This window comes from Anopheles funestus, chromosome 2RL (genome assembly GCF_943734845.2).
Source record: "Anopheles funestus chromosome 2RL, idAnoFuneDA-416_04, whole genome shotgun sequence".
In the NCBI taxonomy this organism is placed as follows: Eukaryota; Metazoa; Arthropoda; class Insecta; order Diptera; family Culicidae; genus Anopheles; species Anopheles funestus.
Window position 1 is genome coordinate 48,941,937 of NC_064598.1, and position 22,834 is coordinate 48,964,770.

General features: G+C 44.0%; 2 protein-coding genes and 1 long non-coding RNA gene across 6 annotated transcripts; 1 reads left to right on the forward strand and 2 right to left on the reverse strand.

Annotated features, from left to right (window-relative positions):
- Positions 1 to 319: 319 nt before the first annotated feature.
- LOC125764207 (protein spartin) lies at positions 320 to 5,265 on the reverse strand. 3 transcript variants are annotated; one of them, XM_049428184.1, is made up of 2 exons: positions 4,896 to 5,265; positions 320 to 2,817 (listed from the first exon to the last, which is right to left on the reverse strand). In XM_049428184.1, the coding sequence occupies exon 2, from the start codon at positions 2,792 to 2,794 to the stop codon at positions 953 to 955; it is 1,842 nt and encodes a 613-aa protein (XP_049284141.1). In that variant the 5' UTR covers positions 2,795 to 2,817; positions 4,896 to 5,265; the 3' UTR covers positions 320 to 952. The 3 variants fall into 3 exon arrangements, with proteins under 3 accessions (XP_049284141.1, XP_049284140.1, XP_049284139.1); XM_049428183.1 differs by having other exon boundaries at positions 4,437 to 5,259; XM_049428182.1 differs by lacking the exon at positions 4,896 to 5,265 and adding an exon at positions 3,899 to 4,388.
- A 2,197-nt stretch (positions 5,266 to 7,462) lies between these two features.
- LOC125764205 (poly [ADP-ribose] polymerase tankyrase) lies at positions 7,463 to 22,700 on the reverse strand. 2 transcript variants are annotated; one of them, XM_049428179.1, is made up of 12 exons: positions 22,578 to 22,700; positions 20,251 to 20,724; positions 10,733 to 11,515; positions 9,801 to 10,660; positions 9,512 to 9,731; positions 9,204 to 9,436; positions 8,863 to 9,138; positions 8,500 to 8,791; positions 8,239 to 8,396; positions 7,872 to 8,164; positions 7,641 to 7,797; positions 7,463 to 7,577 (listed from the first exon to the last, which is right to left on the reverse strand). In XM_049428179.1, the coding sequence occupies exons 2-12, from the start codon at positions 20,444 to 20,446 to the stop codon at positions 7,500 to 7,502; spliced, it is 3,546 nt and encodes a 1,181-aa protein (XP_049284136.1). In that variant the 5' UTR covers positions 20,447 to 20,724; positions 22,578 to 22,700; the 3' UTR covers positions 7,463 to 7,499. The 2 variants fall into 2 exon arrangements, with proteins under 2 accessions (XP_049284136.1, XP_049284137.1); XM_049428180.1 differs by having other exon boundaries at positions 22,555 to 22,683.
- On the forward strand, positions 11,522 to 13,480 carry LOC125764210 (uncharacterized). Its single transcript, XR_007418439.1, has 2 exons — positions 11,522 to 12,949; positions 13,035 to 13,480. It is a non-coding gene; the product is annotated as an uncharacterized LOC125764210 (long non-coding RNA).
- Positions 22,701 to 22,834: the final 134 nt, after the last annotated feature.

Here is a 22,834-nt window from a genome sequence, read left to right on the forward strand (position 1 = left end):
GCAGGCGTAAACTGAAAGAAATAAAACATTGTACAACTACTCATCATCCTGTGTGACCAAGCAAAGCCTACTTGATCAGTTCGAATCTTTGCAGTACGCAAGAAGAGGAGTATGCTCGGTTGCTATGGATCTGATATCAGTGACTAACGATCTGAAACATGAAAAAACATTTGTTTGCTGCATTAATTAGCAAGATTTAAATTCACCTCCATTTACGTCCTTTTTGGGTAATTAAACTTATTTTCTCAATATAGTTGTTGATTCAATTAACCTTAAAATCATATTAATTGTGCCTTTCCCTTTAATAATAGGATAATATTATGTGTTTTTATTATAACATTCCATAGATTCTTTATTCTTTTCAGACTTGTTATTTTATTTGTCACTAAAAAGCTATGTCCATCATTAGCTCTTTTCCCTTGATACGATATACGATCTATTGTCTCTCTTTTCTATTGTGCTTCTTTGTGTAGCTGAGGAATAGTATTTATTTAAAATTCGAGTAAATAGAGTTGAGATTCATTAGGAAAATAACAAAAGATTCTTGACTTACTAGCTTTATGAGAAGTTACTCGTATGAAGAAGAAGCTATGGTCCCTGCGGATGGTGATCTGATCTGATCCGATGATTACGCATAACAAAACATCCAAATGACATATAATCCTTTAAAACCCCTTAATTACTAGCGTGTAACATATGTAAAAAAGCAACTATAATATTCCGTAACAACTGTTTCATCACCTCTTCTCGATGAGATTCTTAATTCTTATAAATAACATGCATACACAGTATCAGATATCTGCCATACACCCAAACACACGTTCTCCTTATGAATCGTAAAACAGCGGGTTTTTTCCCTTCATGGACGATTGGGCAAGGAGAAATAAGGATTAAAATTTTAACCATTTGTTTAGCTATTCATTTCACTGTTTTTCGCTATTTCCGTTTCGTTTCAAGCCATTCCTTCTTTCTGACGCACTTCCTTAGCCAATCCTTCGAGATCCGGATAAAGTACGGCCGCAGGAACGATACGTTGTTCTCGGGTAGCTTCGAGAGCTGTGACCGTTACAATGCCTGAGCTTGATGCAGCTCCACCGTCAACCTCCGGTACCGGTGGTCGATAGCCGGCAACGAGCGCTTTCCCTGCATTCTTTGCCGTTCGTTTGGCCAATCCCTTCGGTGTGATGTAGTTCATGTTGTGCGTGACGTTAATCACGTTCCCGACCGTATCAAGCGAGCTACCCACGACTCGCCCCGCCTCCGTCCCGTACCGATGCTCCACTATCTGCACCGTGCTAGCGCTCAAGCTTTGACCCAATATCGATGCCGAACGTTCGAGACCTTCGTACACGGTGCCGAACCCTTCTACCGCTCCGGCACAGATCGTGAGCGCACCGTTCATACGCTGCGAGGCGTCCTGTTCGCTCATGCCGGTGCCGTACGCCAGCAGGGCACTACCGTGACGTTGGATGTGTGGGGCCAGAAAGCGTCCCAGTGCCATCGTAGCCGTACCGACCTTCCCCGCAACGTAGCTCGTCACACCAGCCGCCGTACCGGTGACACTCTTCGCAATCTCAATCCCAGTGCGAACGTTTTTCGGCACCTGTACAGTAGCGGCTGCCTCCGTTGAGTCTTGCGCCGTACTCGTTTGCTTCTGACCGAGCTTCGAAATGACGTATGGTGTGCCGGTAGCGATCAGCTGGCCGGTTCGTTCGGCACCACGCACCAATCCCTGGGACAGGTAGAATGCACCCTTGATGATACCGGCCGAAACCGTGGTGGAGTCGGGCAGTAGGGAACGTTTGCTGACACGTGCGACCGGTTCGGATGACGGTTGAGCGACAATCCCATGCAGAAAGGCCACCAGAATCTCCAACACAACCTCATCTGCCCCGGACGGTACCACCAGTCCAATCGCACGACCCTGGACATTCGGTTCGGCTAGATCGGGAAGTATAAATGCACCGTATTCCGTCCGATAGCACGGGGACACACCCGGGATGAGTGGGTAGATAAGAAATCCGGGTTGCTCCGTATCGGATGCGTCCTGCTCCGGCGAGGTTTCCATCGGCACATCTGCTACAGGTGAGGGTGGTTCATCCAGCGCTTCTTCCGCCATGTGTTCCAATGGTTCTTCCGCATTTTCGATGCGTATAGCGGATCGTGTTTCAATCACCTGTAGAAACACGGTTGTCTGCAGCTGTCTACTTTCGTCGCCCTCGATACGGACAATTCTCAGTGTCGAGTCGGCCATCGTCCTGCTGACGACACCATCCGGTTCGATGTAGTACACATGGACACCATCGCATGAGAATAACAACTCCAGCAGGCTCGCCTTCGTTTCATCCGTACCTTCGTCGGACATGTCCTTCAGTGCCATCGCTAGCTCCGTATACGTCCATGGCCGCTGTCCGGTGGTGGTTTCGTTCGCATTGAGCGAACCATTGTCACCACCTGCCGTCCCATTTCCTCCGAGTTGGCCGATGCGTTGCAACACTTCACCTCGGGTGCGTTTCAGCTTGTGTATCATAGCAACCGCCTGCTGCCAGCTTTCGTCTGCTTGTGGACCCTGTACCTGTAGGTCGGGAACTTCCACCGGAAGGGCTAGTGTTTCATCGATGCGTCTTATACCGTCCTTGTACATCTGAAGGGCCAGATCGGGCCGCTCGTGCTCTTCGAGCTTGATCGCACGTTCGATCGTGGCATACGACTCATCGTGGCCAGCTTTGATCGCTTCGAACGTTCGGCGCCATTCTCGGTTTGCCGTGGTGGAGGAAGACTCCGGGAAGAACATGTTCCAAATACTTCCGGTTGTTTCTGTAAAAGAGAAAATAAACAATTACTCATTTTGTGCCAAAGAGAACACAACATAGGTTAGTTAAGAAATTGTACCTGTGCAGTTTAATATTAAATAACTATCTATTGTATTTCTAGCTTTTCATTATTTTAGGTGCAAACAGTGCAAAAGTTTATTAATTAGATACTGAGTACCAAATATACCATCACGAGCTGTGCAGAACTTTGTATGAAGAACTTAATTTCCAATTAGAGTCAGCATGACGATAAAATCCAAGCTACGCTAGCGTGCGATTTAGCTTTCCAGATGCCAGGCGTGTCGAATGATAGCAAATAATTCAGCTAAATTAATTGTTTTATCCTTATCCTAACTTAATGTACTCTAGTTCTTATACAGCGAAGACTGATCGACTCAACAAGTAACCAGGGGAAGGGTTCAAAACTCGACTTAGCATGCGCAGAACAGTAATTAATCACAGATATGGTTATTCGGCTCAGCCCCTTATTAGACATGGTAGTACAAAAATCCCAAATCAAACCATTTTGTAGAGCTAACTAAACGAAATGAAGAGAACTGAAATAAATAAGGAAAATAGAGTGTTTTAAACTAAAAAATATAAAAAAAAATTATGCTTATGTTCCGCGAACGTTGCTTGGATACGGTGGTATCAACAATGGATTATTAATTGTGAGCAGGTTTTTGATACAAACCGTAAAATTTTCTTGAATAGAAAAAATCAATGTTGTATGCAGTTAAATCGGAAACAACCGGCAATTTAGCTTTATGTAACTTCCGCAGTGCCATATAAACTTATCTTTTTCCTAATGCGTCTCTTATCACTACAACATAAACACATATGTAAATGAACGCGGGTAATACTCTACTTTACACATAAAAAAGTCATAATCAAAATAAAGCATAGAGAAATGCCTACACTCTCTTTCGAATGCTTATCACGGCCCGCAGGTAATTCTACATTACTAAGTCTACTAGATGCAAAAAATGTGTGCTTTGCAATGCCAACTATGGTAGTGCTTCGATGCATTTTTCAACAGGGATAGCAAGCATAGTTTTTTTGGGTCATGGTTTTCCCTGACTAACCTGCCAACGATTCCCAAAGTATGTTCATTCTAGAAGGCACTAGATACGGTAGTAAACTTTCGTAAAGAAATTACCAAACGGTCGTAAAGAGGAAATGCCGCTAGTTAGTAAATTTTACTATAGTGTCGAATCAGCACACCGGAAGGGAGTAACGATCAACAGGTGGATTGAAATGACAATCTTTTGGAATTGTTTTTTTTTTCTTCTACACCAGCTGCGGATAAGTGATGCGCATGCGATTAGAATTGTTAATAGAAATAACGAATGGTGTTGGTTTTGCTGTCTGGAAGGATGTTTCGCTTCCCTCCTTTGTCGTGGTCTTGCTAGTAAATGGACGCGCTACGACATTTTTCCATTCCGAAGGTAATCGTTGCGAAGCGAACGACCTGCATAAAGCCTTTCAAGTGCAGCATAAAAATGATGGTGAATGTTGTAGGTACACGAAACTTTACACACGGTCAATTATTTTTTTTTTGCAAACACCTTCACAGCAAACTGGAAAACACGAACACAAAAACATTATTGTTACAATCATTACCTTTTCACGATGGAATCTTTCTGTTTGTCCTTCGGGTCGATTTTTGCTTGCTTATCACCACTCCAGACAACAAAAAAAACAACGATTGGTCACTTTTACCGAATGTGGCGGATCACGCAAAATTATTCGCCAATCAGTCGGACTGCTTCCCGTGCTCCGTTCTAGCGTGACGAACGTTTGATCTTTGAATGATGCTGTTGCGTCAGCCGAAGCGACCTTTCTTCTTGGCCCTTGAAGTTCGCGTAAAATAAAAAATAACCCACCGCTACATTTGGTTTCCCGGAATGAAATCTTTAATGGACAGTCGCCACCACGCTGCTGCGATGACTCGTACCCAATTATAGCGCACAGTATGGCCACAGACAACACTTTTATTTTAATGAGAACACACTAAAAAATAACACTATGACTAAACTGTTTGAGATTCGGACATGATGTGCAATGGAACGAGATTCTTACACCGTCGTCGTGGTAACCGTGCGGATAGAATTAGCAGCAGTGCATTTATGTTCCTGTTTTCCCCCACCGAAAGATTTGGTTTGTTTTGGTACATACGCACAGGTTGGATCAGGCAGACCCATTTGACAGTACAATACGGAACTTTCGCTGAAGTATGTAATCAAACCATATCGATAACGCGATTTGTATGGTTATTTTAAATATATTTTATTGTATATTTCTATGGATTATGGTTGATTATCCGTGAGATAGGGTACGCACGCTAACCGAAAAGATAACTATTTCTGTAGAATAAACATCACAATATTCGAATAGGATTAATCATTCAAGAAAGGACCCAAATGAGACAATAGAATCAGGTAAGTTATTAAACTTTTATGTGAAAAGAAATAAAGAAAAGTCCTATTTATACGAATTCCCCTCTTTTTCTACCACACAAAAGCTTTGTCGCTTTGATGTGTTGAGCCACTAGCAGTTCGTGGAGTAATTAGTCATGGTCTTGGAGCACTGACTATTTCCAACTGGCGAAATCCTTACCAAAGAAGCATTCAGTTCTTTCGTGGGTAACGCACTTTAGCTGATGGTTTCGATATTTCTGCATGATTTTATTTATTACAGTAAAAAATGTAGGTTGTATAATGTGTCGGTTTCTGCACATCTCTCCTTCCTCGTCACGCTTGAATCGTTTCCTGAATTACACACTCAAACACACGTTGATCACACTTAAATTCGAAAAATTAACCATGTGGTTCGTTTAATTTTTTTTTAACTTTTTAGTAAACCTTCCCGATTGCCCAAACTTTCGTTTCGTTTTCGTTAACCGTTAACCTTTCCAAAACAACACAAATACTCTCGTCGTTAGCTGTGGCGGTTGTTTTTTTTGCTAGGTATGTTAAACAAATTATAAAGTAGAAGTAAAAGCTGGGGCAGGTGGCGAACAAACAGTACTGGCTAGGTAAGATTATGGATACTCGCACGAGATGGCCGTTCCTCTACGTTCAGCCACCTTTTGGTCTTTTTTTTTGTTCATCTTTTACCGCTTAACTTGCCTTGCATTGCAACAATAAAAAATGGTGGAGATGTTTAACGTTATGTTAAGTCCAACAAATGGATCTAAATATACGAATGAATGATTGAAGGAAAAAAAAGCTTACTCATAGTCGATGAGGATCGATGGAGTGACAGGCAGAGACACAGATACACCGATGCAGCGATCGTTAATATTGGCAGGATCATAAAACTGGTGATTAATAGCTTCCTTTATAATGCGAAGACACGATACATAATTATAGGGTACGATACACTCTCATCCGGTGCTTTGGCAGTAATGTCCAGGAGAGTACAGTAAGCAATGGTTATTATGTAGGATAGTACATTAGCACAATAATCGTTAATCCATCGCAACACAGCGTGCCCCAACGCTTCCGTCACTAACCAACCTGATGGTCACAATTTATACATAATATTGTGCCGTTCGTTCACCCGTCCGATTGCCGACGTTTCGGTTGTTGGTGAAGAAGCACCCGAAGATGTCGTAGCAACGACGATTGAAGCCGCACCTGTTGTTGCACCGCCTGCGGATGAGCTTGTCAGCATGTTACCGTTATTGTTTCCAGCACTATTGTTATTGATATGATCGTGATCGGCCAGTGGTACTGCTTCTGCAAGCACCGATAATGCGGACAAATTGGACGATAACGACCCGGAACGACTACCTCGGGTCGGTGGCAGTGTTACCGAAACGGTTCCACCATTCGAACGTCGCTCACGCTGCGGATGATGGTAACTTTTGATGGTGTACTCATACACGTGATTGTTGCTGAAACGAGACGCGATCTGTCGGCGTCCTCCCGTACTGCCGTCGTTCTCACCCCAAGCTCCTTCCGATGTCGTATAGCGAACGGCGGTACCTGCAAGCGGTTGCCTTGACGATGGAACCTGCCGTGTACGACGACTCCCAGTAGTTGCAGCGGCCGCTCGGAAACATTTAACGGCCGAGCAAATTAAACCACACCATCGCCACGAACCCTGCTGTGACGATGAAGCACCACCATCGCGATGCTCTCTACTACCACCACCAAGCAGTGGAGGCAGCTGTTGTGTTGTGCCATTATTATTTCTACGATCACCTGTTCCCGCCTGCCGACGGCGCTGTCTGCGCTGCTCATCCTCATCGAGTAAATCATCCGATAGGCTACCTTCGCTGCTACCACCACAACCGCTATCGAGCGAGGACGAATTAAACGGTCCATGGTAGTCATCGTGTTCGTTACTATCGATCGCAACTGCCGGTGTAATAATAAGCAGCTGGCTGAACTTTTTCCCCGTCGAAACACGTACCGCGGTCGCTTTGGCCATCGTTGAGCGCGTTGTCGAACGGATGCGAGTAAAATTAGATCCTACCGAGCTAGAGTTGCCATCACTCGTGCTACTACCGTTGCCACCTCCACCATTTCCATTGCCACCAGTAAGTAATCCTCCCAATGTGCCATTGCTGATCGTTCCAGTGGTGGTACCGGTGCCACCTGTACCATTGCCACCGCTGACGACTGAAACGAGTATGTTGTTGTTTTGGCTAATGTTACTAGCGGCAGAAATCGTCCATCATCTTGCCGGCTCTTCGCCATTAGTGCCATCGTCGGGCTTTGCAATCTGGTACGTGATTAAATACTCCGGATATGCCTAAAAAGAGAGGACGTCAGTTAAACCGGAGTTATACAAACTACACCTAACGCCTAAAATTACCTGTTCGCCACGGTATACGACATACTCGGGAAAATGCAGCCCACCTGCCGAGGGACGTCCGATCACGGAATGATGGCCGGGTGGTGCGTGAGCCATCTTCATAGCGCTAAACTGCAAAAAGGACTTTCCGAGCGCTACACGGCATAACAGCAGTTGCCTACGAAAAGGAAAAAAAACAAACAAAGAAAAAAAGTTATTATGACCTCATGGAAAAATGATTTTCGAGCTTACCGATGGCACTGGTAGCAGGATTTATCTTTGTGCGTGGGACAACCGATGCCACCGCCAATACCGTACACGTATTGGTTCGATTTGGAGCTGTGCTCCGCAAAATAAATACCGGCACCAAACATTCCACCAATGTATGCGTGCCGCTCGTCGAAACCCTTCTGCACGATGGCATTGATGAATGGTGAACCGTGGAACAGCATCCGCTCACTAGCCTGGTGTCCATTCTCTTCCGATATTTCCTGGCGCCGATGGACGTACCGTTCCCAGAGCTTTCGGTTTTGCACTTTTTGTATCTGTGAGTGGATCGTTGGAACGTTACATTAGCCACTACGAAACATAACATTAAAGGACATGCGCCACAGCTTACCCGGACAATGTTGTAACGATTGAAATAGCCACCTGAATGGCCATTGTCACGATGCTCCCGTATGGTGGCCTGCATTTCCTCTTCGACCGCAAGGAACTCCTTGTCGTCGGGAAGAAGATCCACCAGCAGTGTGCCTGGGTTCGGTGTAAGTCCAAGCCCTGTAACAATTAGAACGTACACAAAACATTAGAATATGATTTTTTGTTTTAACTATAAGGTATCATCCCTAGGTAACATCCCGAATTCAACATAAAGCTTTACCTGTTGTGGCACGAAGCGTCGCAATGCCCTTGAGTATTTTGTGCCGAAATCCGTACGCCGAAACGCCGACCTGTTTCAAATCTTCGTGACCCATCTCGGCTAGAATATCCATGGTAATTTGTTCACGCTCGAACAAATCTATCAGATGTTCCAGCTGCAAGCTGGTGAGGAACACCGAAACAGACGACTCAATCGACGGTACGGACGGCATCTTATCATCGTGGTCCACCACAATACCATCTACGTTTGCTTCAGCACCTTGTGCCGGACTGAGGCAACTACGTATCGGAAGCTACGGGAAGAGTAATAATGTACGTTGAGTAACGTGTGCTGTGATTCGTGGTCATTAACAATCATTACTACCTGTGGCACAGGAACGGATAGTGTCATGGAGGCACCCGTCGGCAGTGTTACAGTTTCGGTGGTCGGCGAACAGCTAGTAGTTAGCAGGGTTCCATTTCCGGTGAGGATACCTCCCTGCGAGGTACCAGCCGTAGTACCACCAGATGCACCGGAACCAGTACCTTGCGAGGCAACCATCGCATCCTGCAGCAAACATTTAACGTCCTCGGCTGTGGCGAGATCAAGACTGGTTTGTCCTTCCTGATTCTTCATGAACGGATCAGCTCCGTGTGCGAGCTGTAAAGGAAACAACGTTTTAGACGTTTTGTTAAGCACTAAAAATTTTGCAAAAAAAAACTCACGAGAAGTGAACACAGCTGTGTGCGACCCTTCTGGGCAGCTTCGTGCAGTGGCGTATAACCCCATTTGTCTGTCGCATTTACCACCGTATTGTGTTTAATAAGCAGCGCGGCAATATCAAGATGTCCGTACGAGGATGCATTGTGCAGTGGAATTAAACCGCCTTTATCTTGCGCATTCACGTCGGCACCGTGCTCTAGCAGATATTCCGCAACTTCAAGATTATTGTATCCGGCTGTTGGAAGAAAAGGTAAAAGAAAGTTAAAAATACGATGGAATGCGGTTTTTCCTTGCAGCCGACAAAACTTACCAGCCAAATGGAGTGGCGTTGAGTTACGGCCCTGTGCATCGCGACAGTTGATATTGTCAGGCGAGACGAGTCGTTGAACTCGCGCCAGATTACCCTTTTTGGCCGCATCGAGCAGGGCTGCATTGCCACGCAGCAAGTCAGCCACATCCTGATCACCTTCGCGAACGAGATCGAGTGGTGTTGCACCGTCACGGTTCTTCTTTGTCACATCAGCTCCGTGCTACAATGGCCAAAAAGAAAACAAGTGTAAGCAGTCCGCTTTCGAGTAGGAACAAGCGCCACTACGTACCTTGATCAGTAGCTTGACAATTTCGTACTTTCCCTTGGCAGCCGCTTCATGGAGCGGCGTAAATTTCCATAGATCGGCCACATTAACGTTAGCGCCGTGCTTTACCAGCAGCTCGGTTACCTCGTAGTGGCCATACGAGCACGCGTTATGCAACGGCACCAAACCACCCTTGTCCGATGCATGAACCTCAGCACCATGCTCGAGTAGGAACTCGACCACCGGTACTCGGTTGAAGCCGGCGGCAAAGTGTAATGGTGTTGAGTGGCGCCCATCCAAATCACGACAGTTCACTGTCATCGGCGATGAAAGGACGATGCGTCGTACCGTATCAAGATCGCCCGCCTTTGCCGCTTCCAGCAGCTGACACTCGAGATCCACCGTATCCGAGGGAGGATCTTGCAGTATCTTCAGCACGTTCTCCGTGGCCAGCTGGGCAGCCGTATAGCCCTGCAGCGACACGATACCGGTATCGATGCCATACGAAAGCAGTAACCGGCAGGCCTGAATGTTGTCCTCGCGAGCGCACCGATGCAGTACGGTTTGGCCAAGTCCATCCAGTGCATCAACCTTGGCACCGTGTCGTAGTAACACGTCCATCAGCTCGTAGTGTGAATTATCTGCCGCGATATGCAGCGGCGTAAGAAAGTCTTTGTTCTTCTCGTTCAGTAGGGCGCCTTTGCGAATCAACATTTCCAGCACCTGCTTGCGCTTCGGATATACGGATTGTGCAACCGCGTGTACCGGCGTATCGCCCGAGTAAGGATGCACAAAGTTAACCGTTTCTGTGGTGAGATTTTTCTTCAACCGTTGAATATCCGCCTGCCGGCATGCATCAAGCACGCAGTGGCCCTTGTATTCATCTAAAACAAAAAGACATTTAGATTTAATGTTTTGCTCGAAACCGAACCGAACACGGAACTCGGCATACTTACAGGCAATCTTCTCCTGCAGCTCTCGGGTCGGTGCCGAATCGATCGCAGACTTGTTATGGCAGTTTAGCAGCGTAGGGACGGCACCCTCGCTCAACAGCAAGCTGCACACCTCGACCCGGCTCTTCGAGGCGGCCTCGTGTAGTGGTGTAAATGCCCACAGATCGCTCGCATTCACGTTACCACCGTGCTTGATCAGCAGTTCGGTCACCTCGAAGTGACCATAGGAACAGGCATTATGTAGCGGCACCAAGCCACCCTTATCCTTCGCATGTACATCCGCTCCATGCTGCAGCAGTATTTGCACCACCCGGATCCGGTTGTAGCCCGCCGCTAGATGCAGTGGCGTCGATTTGCGACCATCACTCGCGTGACAGTTAACGTTCAGCGGTGTGAGCAGCTCTAGCAAACGCTCTTCCGACCCTGAACGGGCCGCTTCCAGCAGTTCGTCTTTGCGATACTCGCCGGTCAGGACGGGACGTGTACACGGGTCGGCCAGATCAAGCGGGATCTTGTTTTCCGAGTTGCGAATGCTTGGATCGGCTCCGTGCTGTAGCAGTGCGATGCAAACATCAATCTTGCCCTTGCTGGCAGCCTCGTGCAGTGGCGTATAGTTCCAGTTGTCACGCGTGTTTGGATTGGCACCGGCTTCCAGCAGTAGCCGTACGACGTCCGCATGCCCAAACGAACAGGCATTGTGCAGTGGATGCAGACCACCATCATCTCGTGCTTGTATGGATGCGCCATTGGCAAGCAAAAACTCGAACACGTCTCGTCGCCCGTAACCTGCAATGGTGGAGAAGAGAGTTAAATTAAGAGTTTTTAGCTACGGATAAATGATGAGCGAGACTATAAATCTTAACGAATTCATGGCAAAAGATGTTAATGCACGGAAGTTTCGGTCATTCGATCCAATTAGCCAAGTAGTCAAATCTGGTATCGAATGAAACGTTTAGGAACCGAATGATCATATTATTATCCAATCTAATACCTAGGTCAGCCGATTCAGGGACGTGATCGTATCGTAAACTAACAATAGACACCACTTTTTGGTCTTTGTTCCTTTTTTTTATTTGAAAATTTTTGTTCTTCGTTTTGAGCCTCATCAACGCTTGGAGGTTTCTACCGCACATCAAGAATTGAAGTTCTCAGTGATCGTAGTAGTCAGGTACGAGGAGCAGCATTTGATTAGTTATAAATACACAACATTCTAACCATAACTGCATCGTCGTCCCATTTCTTGACCCATTTTTATGTTTTTTTTTGTCCAAACAAAAGCTTAACCGTACGGACGGGGTACTGTGGTGTGGAAAAACCGGAAGCCGGCTGTCGTTTGCCATTATGCGGCACACGACGTTTTCGGGGCGCACGTTCGATTTCACGGTCCGTTTAGTTCACGTTCAGCTTTAAACCCAGCGACTGCTGCTGCAGCAACACCTGCCTGCAGTCGATGATTTATTACGGTCAATTTCACCTGCTGTCGCCGCTACTGCCTTAGTGAGGAGTTACAGAATTATTACACAGAACGAAGCATAATATCGCACCAACCCTAGTGCGCGGACATGCCCCCAGCCAATGCCTAGCTGCGCCAAAAAAAAACACGAAATGAACAAAAGCTCACTGCGAATTGCAAAACCGTGTCTTAAGGAAGGGGAAGGTGGCCGAAGGTGGCAATCATATACGCGGCTACATTTTGACGTAGCGCCACAAGAGTACAAGAGTTGGAAGCTTTCGTAAGGCACAGTTGAGCAGCACCCCAGGCACGTCCGTTCCGTGGCGTGCGAGGGCTCTGCTGTTGGTGGATCGTTTTTTTTCTTCTTCTGTGCAATAAAAAAACTGACACTTTTCATAGCTTTTTATAACGTCTGAAAAAGGCTTTACGCTTTGTTCATAATGGATTTTGGTTCGCTGAGCAAAATTTTAATGCTCCACACGGTGTTATCGTGGCGTTTTGGCCCGAATTCCTCCTACTCCTGCAGCAGACATCACGCATCTCGACTGTATGGATGAAACGCGGCCATCTTTAACAAACCATTGCAAATGAATGTAATACTCATCCGTTTGTTGGCAATGGCGCTGTTAAATTATGTGTTATCTAAACGATTCATTTGTCTGCCATCACTCTACATAAATGCTACAGCTGTGTAACTAACTCCCTGGCTCGGGCTACATTATGCTACTGCAAAAATAACCTCAAAATTTGAACCTCCAGCACCGTGTGTAAGTATTCTTTCCTCCCTCGGGGGAAACCCGTATAATTAGGAGACTTATAAATAGGCAAATGCTTTCTTCTTTCAACCTATAGCCAACTGTACGAAATATCGCCATGAAGGTCACACACGACTGGAAAGATGTCCAACCAGTATCCATGCTGGTTTTGCTATACCATTTCAGCAGGCATGCCGAATGTGGTGCAGAACGGAGTCGGTAGAATGTCATGTGGGTCATTTGGTGGCTGCCTCCATTGCAAGGTCACGGTACGGCTAAAGCTCATTTGGCAAAGGTCCAATGAAATAGGAAACGAAGATATGAATGTGTGTACATTTATTCGAGTCGTACGTATGACTAGCAATAGTGAAGCACCCTCTGGTAAGGACGCAAAGAATGGTAAACATTCTGGTAAGGTATAAAATGCTTAGTAAACACTGTTTAGTGCAAACGCTGGTACAGAAAGAAATGTATCACCAAGGCAACGGAATCCCTTTGTGCGAATAAATGTCATCCAAACGAGCGGAAAAGCTCAAATGAAGATCCCTTCAAGAAATGTCCTTTTTTCTATGTATACGTGTGTCTCTTTTTAGCATTAAATAATAACGAGTCAGGACACTATTAAAAAGGCTCATTGCCTAGAATATTCGTTAAGTGGTAAAACATCGAATTTCAAACATTTTCTAGAGCCTTCATCGCATTGCAAATGATTCATCTCAATACTGCCACCACCTACAACTACTGCGGTTAGCTGCGGTGTTGATACAGTTGCATGTAATTGTAACAGCGTGGGGGAGCGAACAAACTCCACCGTCGCTTGCAAATCTGGTTGAACGTTTCTTCTTCTTCTTCTTCGTCAGCGTCCTCCTCACACTGTTAACGCAAAGCAACGGTCTCGCACGTTCGCCGGTGCCTACCGTGCGAGAAACCAGGTCACGGCACACCATGGCCGAAGTCGTTTGACGTCTTTTGCGTAAAAAAATAAAACACACCTAGCTGGCTGGGCTGGTGCTGGTGTAACAATTTGTTTTGGGAGGTTGATTTTGTAAAAGGCTCTTTGTTCGGATGGCTTCGACTTCTGTCCGCGTGGATAAACTTCGACACAGCAGTAGTCTTCGTTACCAACGCAACGATCGCTATGAATGGATGCTCAACTACGACGCATCCCGACATGTGATTTCCTATTCGGCTGACTACTTCACCATTAATTTTACAATGTTGCTTTGGCAGATTGTCCGATAGTACGCATGGATTTCTTTTCTTTTAACTTTTTAAATGTATAAACAAGTGTTTTGTTTGGCAAACTGTTGATCATAGCAATGTTTTACACAACAATTTGATAAAATACTGTTAGAACGTAAATTAAATTAATAGTGAAATGAATTCAGGTATTCTATCTCTTGTTGGCTTTAACAACCTTACAGGTCACGCCGGCCATTTCTGGCTTACTAAACTTATTTTACCACGTAGCCGGATAGTCAGTCCATGCTACGGGGGGTTGGTCCGGATGGGATTTGAACCCGGTCCTGCCGTATGGATCGGCGCCGTTTATCACATGCACCATCGGCCCGCCCCCGCTGAAGGTATTACAAATGATAAATCATTTAATGGTAAGTATACTTCAAAGGAATATTAGAAACAAGAATTATGATATTTTAAATAAGAATAATCGATTGTTATTTCAACAAGCTGATGCCATTAATCGTCTGTGAAACAGGTCCGATTACAAATGCGAAAATGGTGAAATCAGTAAGGCACATCTCAACACCACTTTCGATTTAGGTTCAAATCTCGACATGATCTTGCTTTCTTTAGTAAATCTGACATTTTGACATATTCTTACCATTTTGACAGGCCAGCCATTATACGAGGAAAGGTGGTCTGTATTATCGTGAATATGGTTCAATACAGTTTACCATTATAACATTTTAAGCTTGTAGTGTTTAAATTGTAGTCCCTGATAAATTGAACCAAATAAAATCAATTTTCAACATTGCACATGCTAATTTTTGTTCCTTATCGCATTTAACGCTCAACAGTTTCTCCGATTCGCTTTTCGCTTCATGGAGATGTGATTTGATAGTGAAAGGCGTCGGGAAAAATAAACAATCTACAGACAGTGAAAACAGCAAACAAACAAGCTACGTATCCATGGTAATAGCATGATGCCACCCAACCATCCACCCACTGCACTAGTGGAGCATCTCATTACTCAAAAGGAGAATAGTGGTTAAGGTTTTATTGATGTTTTTCTCCTTCCGCACGCATCTTTGTACAACACAACATTGTGTCGGAAGCTTGAGAAACACAACCAAAACACTCATACAGGGAGAGATAGAGAGCGCGTTGCGATTAACAAACACAAGAAAAGTAATCGAGTAAGCGCGCTGGAACTAACTCCTTCGACAATGTGTATAACAACAACAACAGCTGTTGCACTTCCTTTCCTACGAAGCATCATCCCCATCCCATCACAAGCGAAATACGGTGCTTGATTCCCCTTGGGGCTTCAGGAAAATTGATTAACCTCATTGACCCTCGCCACGCAGACACACACACGCGCTGGACTTTGTAAAAGGAAGCTTTCAACGTACCTGTGTATATAGGAAGACACGAGAAAAAGGGCACTTCTTCGATTAAAAAGCTTTCGAATGAGAGGAAAATGGAATCCTCCCTGGCAAGTGTAGACAACTCGACTAACCCCTGAACGGCCCATTTTTTTACAAAACAAAACCTTAGAGAGCAAAGCAAATCTCCACCAACATTACGGAGGGATGCATCGAAAGGCGGCACACACAAAAGCATGATTGCAGGCAAATGTTCTTTTCGTGCGCACTTTCACGTGGTTTGAAGTTCAATCAACGGGGGGGGGGGGGGGGGGGAAAAAGGGGAAAAGTTGATGTTTGAAGGTAATCTTTTTCCTGCTGTGTTTTTGGCAATTTTTACTCCCGATGCTCGATGGATCGGAAACAACCCTAACAACGCGCTCGCCAGTTCAACACACTTGTTTAGCGGAATGCTTGGAAAAGAGCAGTTATTTCAAATTCTATTTCGACCATATGTTGCAGCCGAAATAAGAATACAGTTCCACAGATGGAACGTTTCCACCTTTGTGATGCAGTTTGCCCAGGGAGCAGCAAAATGGAGCGATGTATATCACGGAAAACGGAAACCACATTTTACCATTTCGCTTGCATCTTCTTTTCGCTTTGTTTCCGTTTGAAAAAGAAAGCATCATTTCATCTAATCGAACACAACGCAAATCGATCAAATTGCGTCGCCGTCCTCTGCAGTGGCTAGATCTTAATTAGATTTCGCAAAAAATACGGATTCCAAGGTAAATATGTACACACGAAAAACAAAAAAGCTCAAAAAACAAAGACATTAAAACCCAAACAGTGGGTGTTAATTGCTAATTCAAACGAAAATGAACAGGAAAGTGTGTCTCGCTCGAATGGGACTACTAAAAATCACTGAACGCACTGAACCGCTTTCATTCGCAACTCACTTTCGAGTGAAATTTTACAAGCATCTTGTGCCAATTGTGTTTTTATTTTCTTTGCGCGACGATACAAACAACACGCAAACGTGACATGATTTGGATTTGTCATCAAAAGCTTAAAAGAATGATCGAGAAAAAATGTACCCCGCACAATTGGTTCGGGGTTGGGTTTGGTCAGCCTCTGAGCGTTCTTATCATATTTGCTAGCAGCAACTAAACGCCCAGATCGTACGATGGCTTATCGCGTGAAAGGGACTGTAACAATTGATTTCCAGTACGAGCTGGTGCGATAAATTGTAGGTGAACAAAAAACTGAACAAACATTTTTTTATGTTTTTGAAATGACCATCATGGAACAATAATAGATTTCCATTTGTCTGTAATTATTGAGTGTATGGTACCAAAAGAGAATAAACATAAATCTTACAATTAAACAATAGAGCAAATGTCGAACTGATGCCCGGTTGTGGGCTCCAAAATCGTTGTAATTTCTTGAAGAGTTTTAATGAAACTTTCACGATAAATGAATTGAACGATGAACGATACATGATTCATGACACATGAATGAAAAATGTAAAATGATTTGTTTTGACATTTATCAACCTGATCTGATTGATAATTTTATTTAGAAACGAAGTTTTATTATATTTGTTTACGCTTGACAGTTTGTATTGAAAGCTACTAACAAACAAGCCTCCAAACGTCAAACTACATACAACAAAAAAATGATGAAATGATATTTTGTAACAAACGTCACATCCTGGTCACGGCACTAAAATGGAAAGGTATCGTTTCGATAGATTTGGCAAAAAAAAACAAATGCTTTCTCGATAATCATTTCAATTTCCATTGCAACATATTTTCCTACATCTGTAACAAAGAGACTAGAAACAAAACTGGCAAACCGATAAGGAAAAGCAATTAACAAATTAGGCCTAACAAACCGATCGATAAAGACGATGACGATGATGCTGATGTAGACTACAACCGAAGCATGTGTAAACTCTTCATTAAACATTGTCGGACGCTTGAAGTGGCCCATAGGACTGCTGCGTTAGTGGTTGCGTAGCGTGCTGTATGCCAATAGGCAGTTGCGTGCAGATATGCCTAACTATTGCGCTGATCACGTGTACTCATCCAACGTCATTTTCAACACAATCATCACGGCGGTGGATGATTCATGAAGTCATCAGTAGCGCGTACCCGTGCGCAAACGCAATCGGGCTTACGGTGGCGCAAAAGCATTGAAGACAAAATACCTGACGAACAAAAATTACCATCCACAGATGTTTCACAAAGCAAATAGACTGGAGGTGCCTACCAATGCCAGACATACGCGAAGGAAAATGGACAGAGTGTTTCGTGTTTTGCATATTTTTTTATATATTAACTCTCCAATTTTGAGATATTATTTGACAGGACTTCTGGTAAAACAGGAGTATGCTTAAAAAATTTGCCACCAAAGTGCAATAAAAAACGTCTTCAATGGTGAAAGCCTCTAAAGCTACGAGGCAACAAATCGAATGGAAGAGGTTTGCAGTGTTATAACTCAAGGCTATTTATAGAATTATGAAAATTAACTTCAATGGAAAATGATCTCCAGCATTGAAAACTACATCTAACCAACGCACTTATTTCCTTTGCAAGGTTGTTTCGCGAGGGTGCAATCTCAGCATCAGCAACGGTTGTGATGAGAAGGACGTAGCTATACAGGGTTTTTCGATAAAAGTTCGGACTGGGTTCAAACTTTTTTACGAAGTACGATAGCTACAAATGATTGACTTCGTGTTTTTATGCCGATTCTGATTCGTTTAGAGAGTTTGTGTGGGAAAAGCCGCATGGTTTTGGCTACAAAGATGATAATGTTAAACCTAAAATTCTACAGCTACTTGATTCAGCTGAATGATAGCTCAAATAGTTCCATTAATGTAACTTCATCTAGGTAGGCATCTTTAGCTTTGTCTTCATTTATGCTAATCGGCCTTCTGTGCTGTGGACATCTACACAATATAATCCATCAATCTGACAGACCTCACACGGCAGACTGTTTCAATGCCAACAACACAAAGAAACACAATAACCTTACCCACTGCAAACAGTGCAACTTTCTCTGATAGTTCTTTGCATTGCCGTCACGTACATCATTTGCAGAAATGAACAACAACAAAAAAAAGTTCAACCCTTAAAACAGTACCGTTGACGCTTTATCGCGCATAATGATAGTGAAGAAGGGGTGCAAACTTTCTCAACTACAGACAAAAAATAATTATTACCGAGTGGCGATGTCACGTGCGATATAGACGATAGCCGCAAAGAAAAATTACTTTTTCATTTCTACTTATTTCTGATGGCATATTATTAAAGACAGAATTTATTCAAAACCTTCAAATGTAAAAAAATATAAAAACTCATAGTTATGGTCTGGGTACACTATTTGCAGCGTTACTTCTGCTGGTGTTGGGTAATATTTCTACTGTTGTTAGACCGAATAGACCCATGATAGACCGAAGAAAAGAAAATCATAATGGTTTCCAGAATATGAGAAGAGACGAATGGTGGGACCAGATCGAAGATATTTACTACGAGCAGTGGGTATCGATTAGTTGTTTACGAATTGTCCGATTCCTTCGCACAACACTCGAGACCGCATCTGCAGCTCACGGGCTGTAGCTTAAACTATAAAATAATTTCAATTATCGTAATATGAATTTATATCCCTAAAAGAAATGATAAAAAATACAGTTTGGTGTACTGTAAAAGCTCATGTACGACCACGATAATGACTGTTCGGGCCTTAAACAAGCTTTAAATACCGACTAAGGTGAAGTTAGTCTATTTAAAGTTATAATCAAACAGGAAATTACATCCATTTTGTTTCCAAACTAGAACATATCTATTGGAAACCCACTTCCTTCTTATTTTAACATCCATTAATCTTCACATCTTTCCCAATCAATCCAGCTTCGTCTAATCTCACTTTAATTATGCATGTTTCCATCATGAGATCCTGAGTGCATTATCCTTCTCTGCAAGGAAGAACATCGCAAAATAGCAAAGAGTTACTCCCTCATGGATGACCTTGTACCATTATCCTTTTTGTAAAGAAAGTTAATGTACAGCAGCCGTTGTGAACCCAGCGTTGTAAAGACACTCAAGCAGGGAAGACACCATTAAATGTCTGTAGCAAAAGGGTTGCATCTCTTTTAAGGTCAACCTTCCATACCTAATTTACTGCGGTGGCTGATAACGGTCTTTTTCTGCCTGTCATCACTATCGACCGTATTGCATGCAACCACGTTTGTCACATTCGTTATCAAACGTTATGAAGGACACCAATAATGATGCCGTTGCATCTGTTCCATCAACGCCGAACGTTGCCGAGAAAATCTTCATGGCAGTAACGAAGACGGTTTGTATAATCCCGAATGTGCCGGAAGTAAAAGCGCAGTGGTGCAAGATTTCACTCTCGCCAACGCTCCCACAATACATGGTGACGACATCCGTGGGTTTCCAAACAAAAAGACGTTTAGTTTCTTTTCAGCATGATGACAACCCGTTCTACAAAAAAACAAAAACAAAAAATTCTTATAATCTAGTGGTTGGGTGAAGGGTGGTCCAATTTGTATAGTCACTTCAACTCTTTTTTGCTACCTACTGAGCAGTGCAAACCTCACACCGTAAATATAGTAAAGCAAAGTAACCTTAGCGTTTGCTGGGATACGTGTCATGCTGTGCTTTTCTTTTCTGCTTACCAATTTCTCTTCACCATAGTTACACGCTTCTCCATTACGAGCTACTACCCAGTACTTACCGGCAGCAAAGTGCAACGGGGTGGACTTCCTTCCGGCCGTATCGCGTGCATTTACTGTCTGCGGCGTGATCAGCTTCTTCACCTTCGCCAGATCACCCGTCTTGCACGCCTCAAACAACTCCCGCAGCGGATCGTTGGCCATGGCGGCCGCCTCGAGGTTAACCGATAGCATCGAGCGGCTACGGCTGGCCGACATTTCCCTCAGCCCAATCTCGGACGCATCCAGCTTCGGTTGGCGTTTCCGGTGTCTTTTTTTCGTACTACAACACCACTGCTCTACGATGCGTTGTGTCACCTCCTAATTACAGGGGTACTCGGGGTTTGTTTGCCGTACGCCTACGTTGATTGTGACTAGAGACGGTGTCTACCTTTTTTTTCTCAACCCTTGGAAATGCACTAGATACACATACACACACGCACGCACACCCACTAAACTAATCTAATTCGTAAGATGCACACTTGGTGTGCTTTTAACTAATTTGAAATTAACGCAGAAAATAGACAAAAACAATGGTTTAGATAAAGTTTAGCCGTTAGATGAAAATCCGATTCTAGATAAATGAAAATGGTAGTTTGTACACCATGAACGAAACGTTTCATTTGAACCTATTATATGGCGAAACCGTTCTTTAGTTCAGCTCAATACAGTTATTTATTTACACACTTTTACACAACATAAATAATAGCAACGAACCGCTTTATTAAGGTGCGCGAAATGGAATAAAACGGTAGCTGCAACTTCTTGTGGTGATTTGACTTTTCTTACTCACACTGTATCAGATTTGAGCGCACTGTGCTCAGATGCACCACAAATGCAAATGCACAACTAAATCGTTTCTATGGATGAATCACGAGTAAAGGGGTGCTTCCATCAGTGCTGTTTCGAAATTTGAGTTTTCTACCGTTTTTTGCTACTTTTACGACCATTATTTCCGCGGAGGTATATGTGCTGCACATAAAAGATTGTTTATAAATAACAACTATGATTTCCACGCGAAGGAAATGAAATAGAAGGCGTATTCGTGCAAAGGTGTATCCGCAGTCTCGGTTAATAGCGATCTTTTTTTTTTGTTTTGTTCAGATCAACTTTGATCTGTAAAGAAACCAACCCATCCAACGCCCTAAATATTCCAGATTCGTGCTCAACACTGCACTATGAAAACAAAACGGGCAGCAACATTTAGCATCTGGTGCTGTTCCTGCTGTTCGCGTTGTTGCTGTGGGTTGTTTTTCGCGTCTGTTCATCAATGTGGTAGTAGGCCATACCAAGTCGGCCCGAGAGCGACACTGCAAGTGACAGCTTTTTTCTCCCTTCTCCATGTTGGAAAAGTTCCCTTTTTTCTGGTGCGGCCTACTTCGCAACCACTGCCAACGCAGAGAGCGCATAGAAACTTGCTGTGATTCGGGATGCACCACACAGCACAACACTGCATCAGTATTACGTTAAATGCGGCCAAATAGCACCGGAAGCAGCAAAGGAGAGGTATCCTCTGTGGGGGGAAACGATGGTACTGGAGAGCTAACAGTGTTTGTCAGTGGCAGAGCTACAAGGGAGACTGCGAGGATTGGAATCGAAAACATTGGAAAACTGGCCAAAATAATGGCGATACATCTTATGGTCGGCGTCCCGAAAAAGCGAAACATTATCGGAGCAGAAGATAACTGAGACTCAATTTGCAAGAGTTGTTCCTAAAGGGCGTCCATTGGGGTAATAATTAGGGAAGGGATGTTTTCCCATACACACAAACAGTACACAGCCCACACACGCACGATACGAACAATTAAAAACACACGGCAGTCATATCACAAATACACGGACTGGGCCTACTATGGTCGAAGGACAAGTAGGAGTGTACGGTGAGGCTTTCGAAGGGCTCCCTGAAAGCTTTCCCTTCGCCGTTTCAAGAACGTTCGTTTTAGGGGAAAGGCACAACACAGACACCATTGACTACTACAACGAAAATGCAATTATTATCCACCTTAGCATAACAAACTAAAGACTGCACTTTATGCTTTATACGCTTTATTCCACAACGGTTATTTGGAAGATGTGCTACAGACACAGCGCCACTGAAAATTAGGTTTGCCTAAAGAAATTATGCCGACATTTGGAAAATCTAATATTTTTTCACTAGTCCACCCATTTCGGCAAGGGTGGAGGAGATGAACTTTTTTCCTTTTTTTCGCACAAAGCTAGCACGATACACTACTCTTGGTCGCAAGATTTAGGGTTAACAAAACTTCGGAAAAACGATTATTTTAGCTTTTCCCTACAGAAAGTAAGCAGTTTTCACACAACCGTACCGATTTTCTTCACTTTTCGTTACCATTAGTTTTCCGTCTCGCGCAGTGAATCGACCAACGCCACGAAATTCTTTGCAATGCGGAGCGAAAACAAACACGTCCGACGTTTTTCTTTTCTTTTCCATTTATGCTCTTGACAGCTGACAGCCTGTTGACGTTTTGTGACGATAGCGCTTTGGCGGCCACTAGCTGTAGCAAAACTCACAGCTATGGAATTGCGCGAACAAAAATGCCCCAAACAGCAAAACCGAGTGACAGCATTGCGGAGAAAAACTGGATT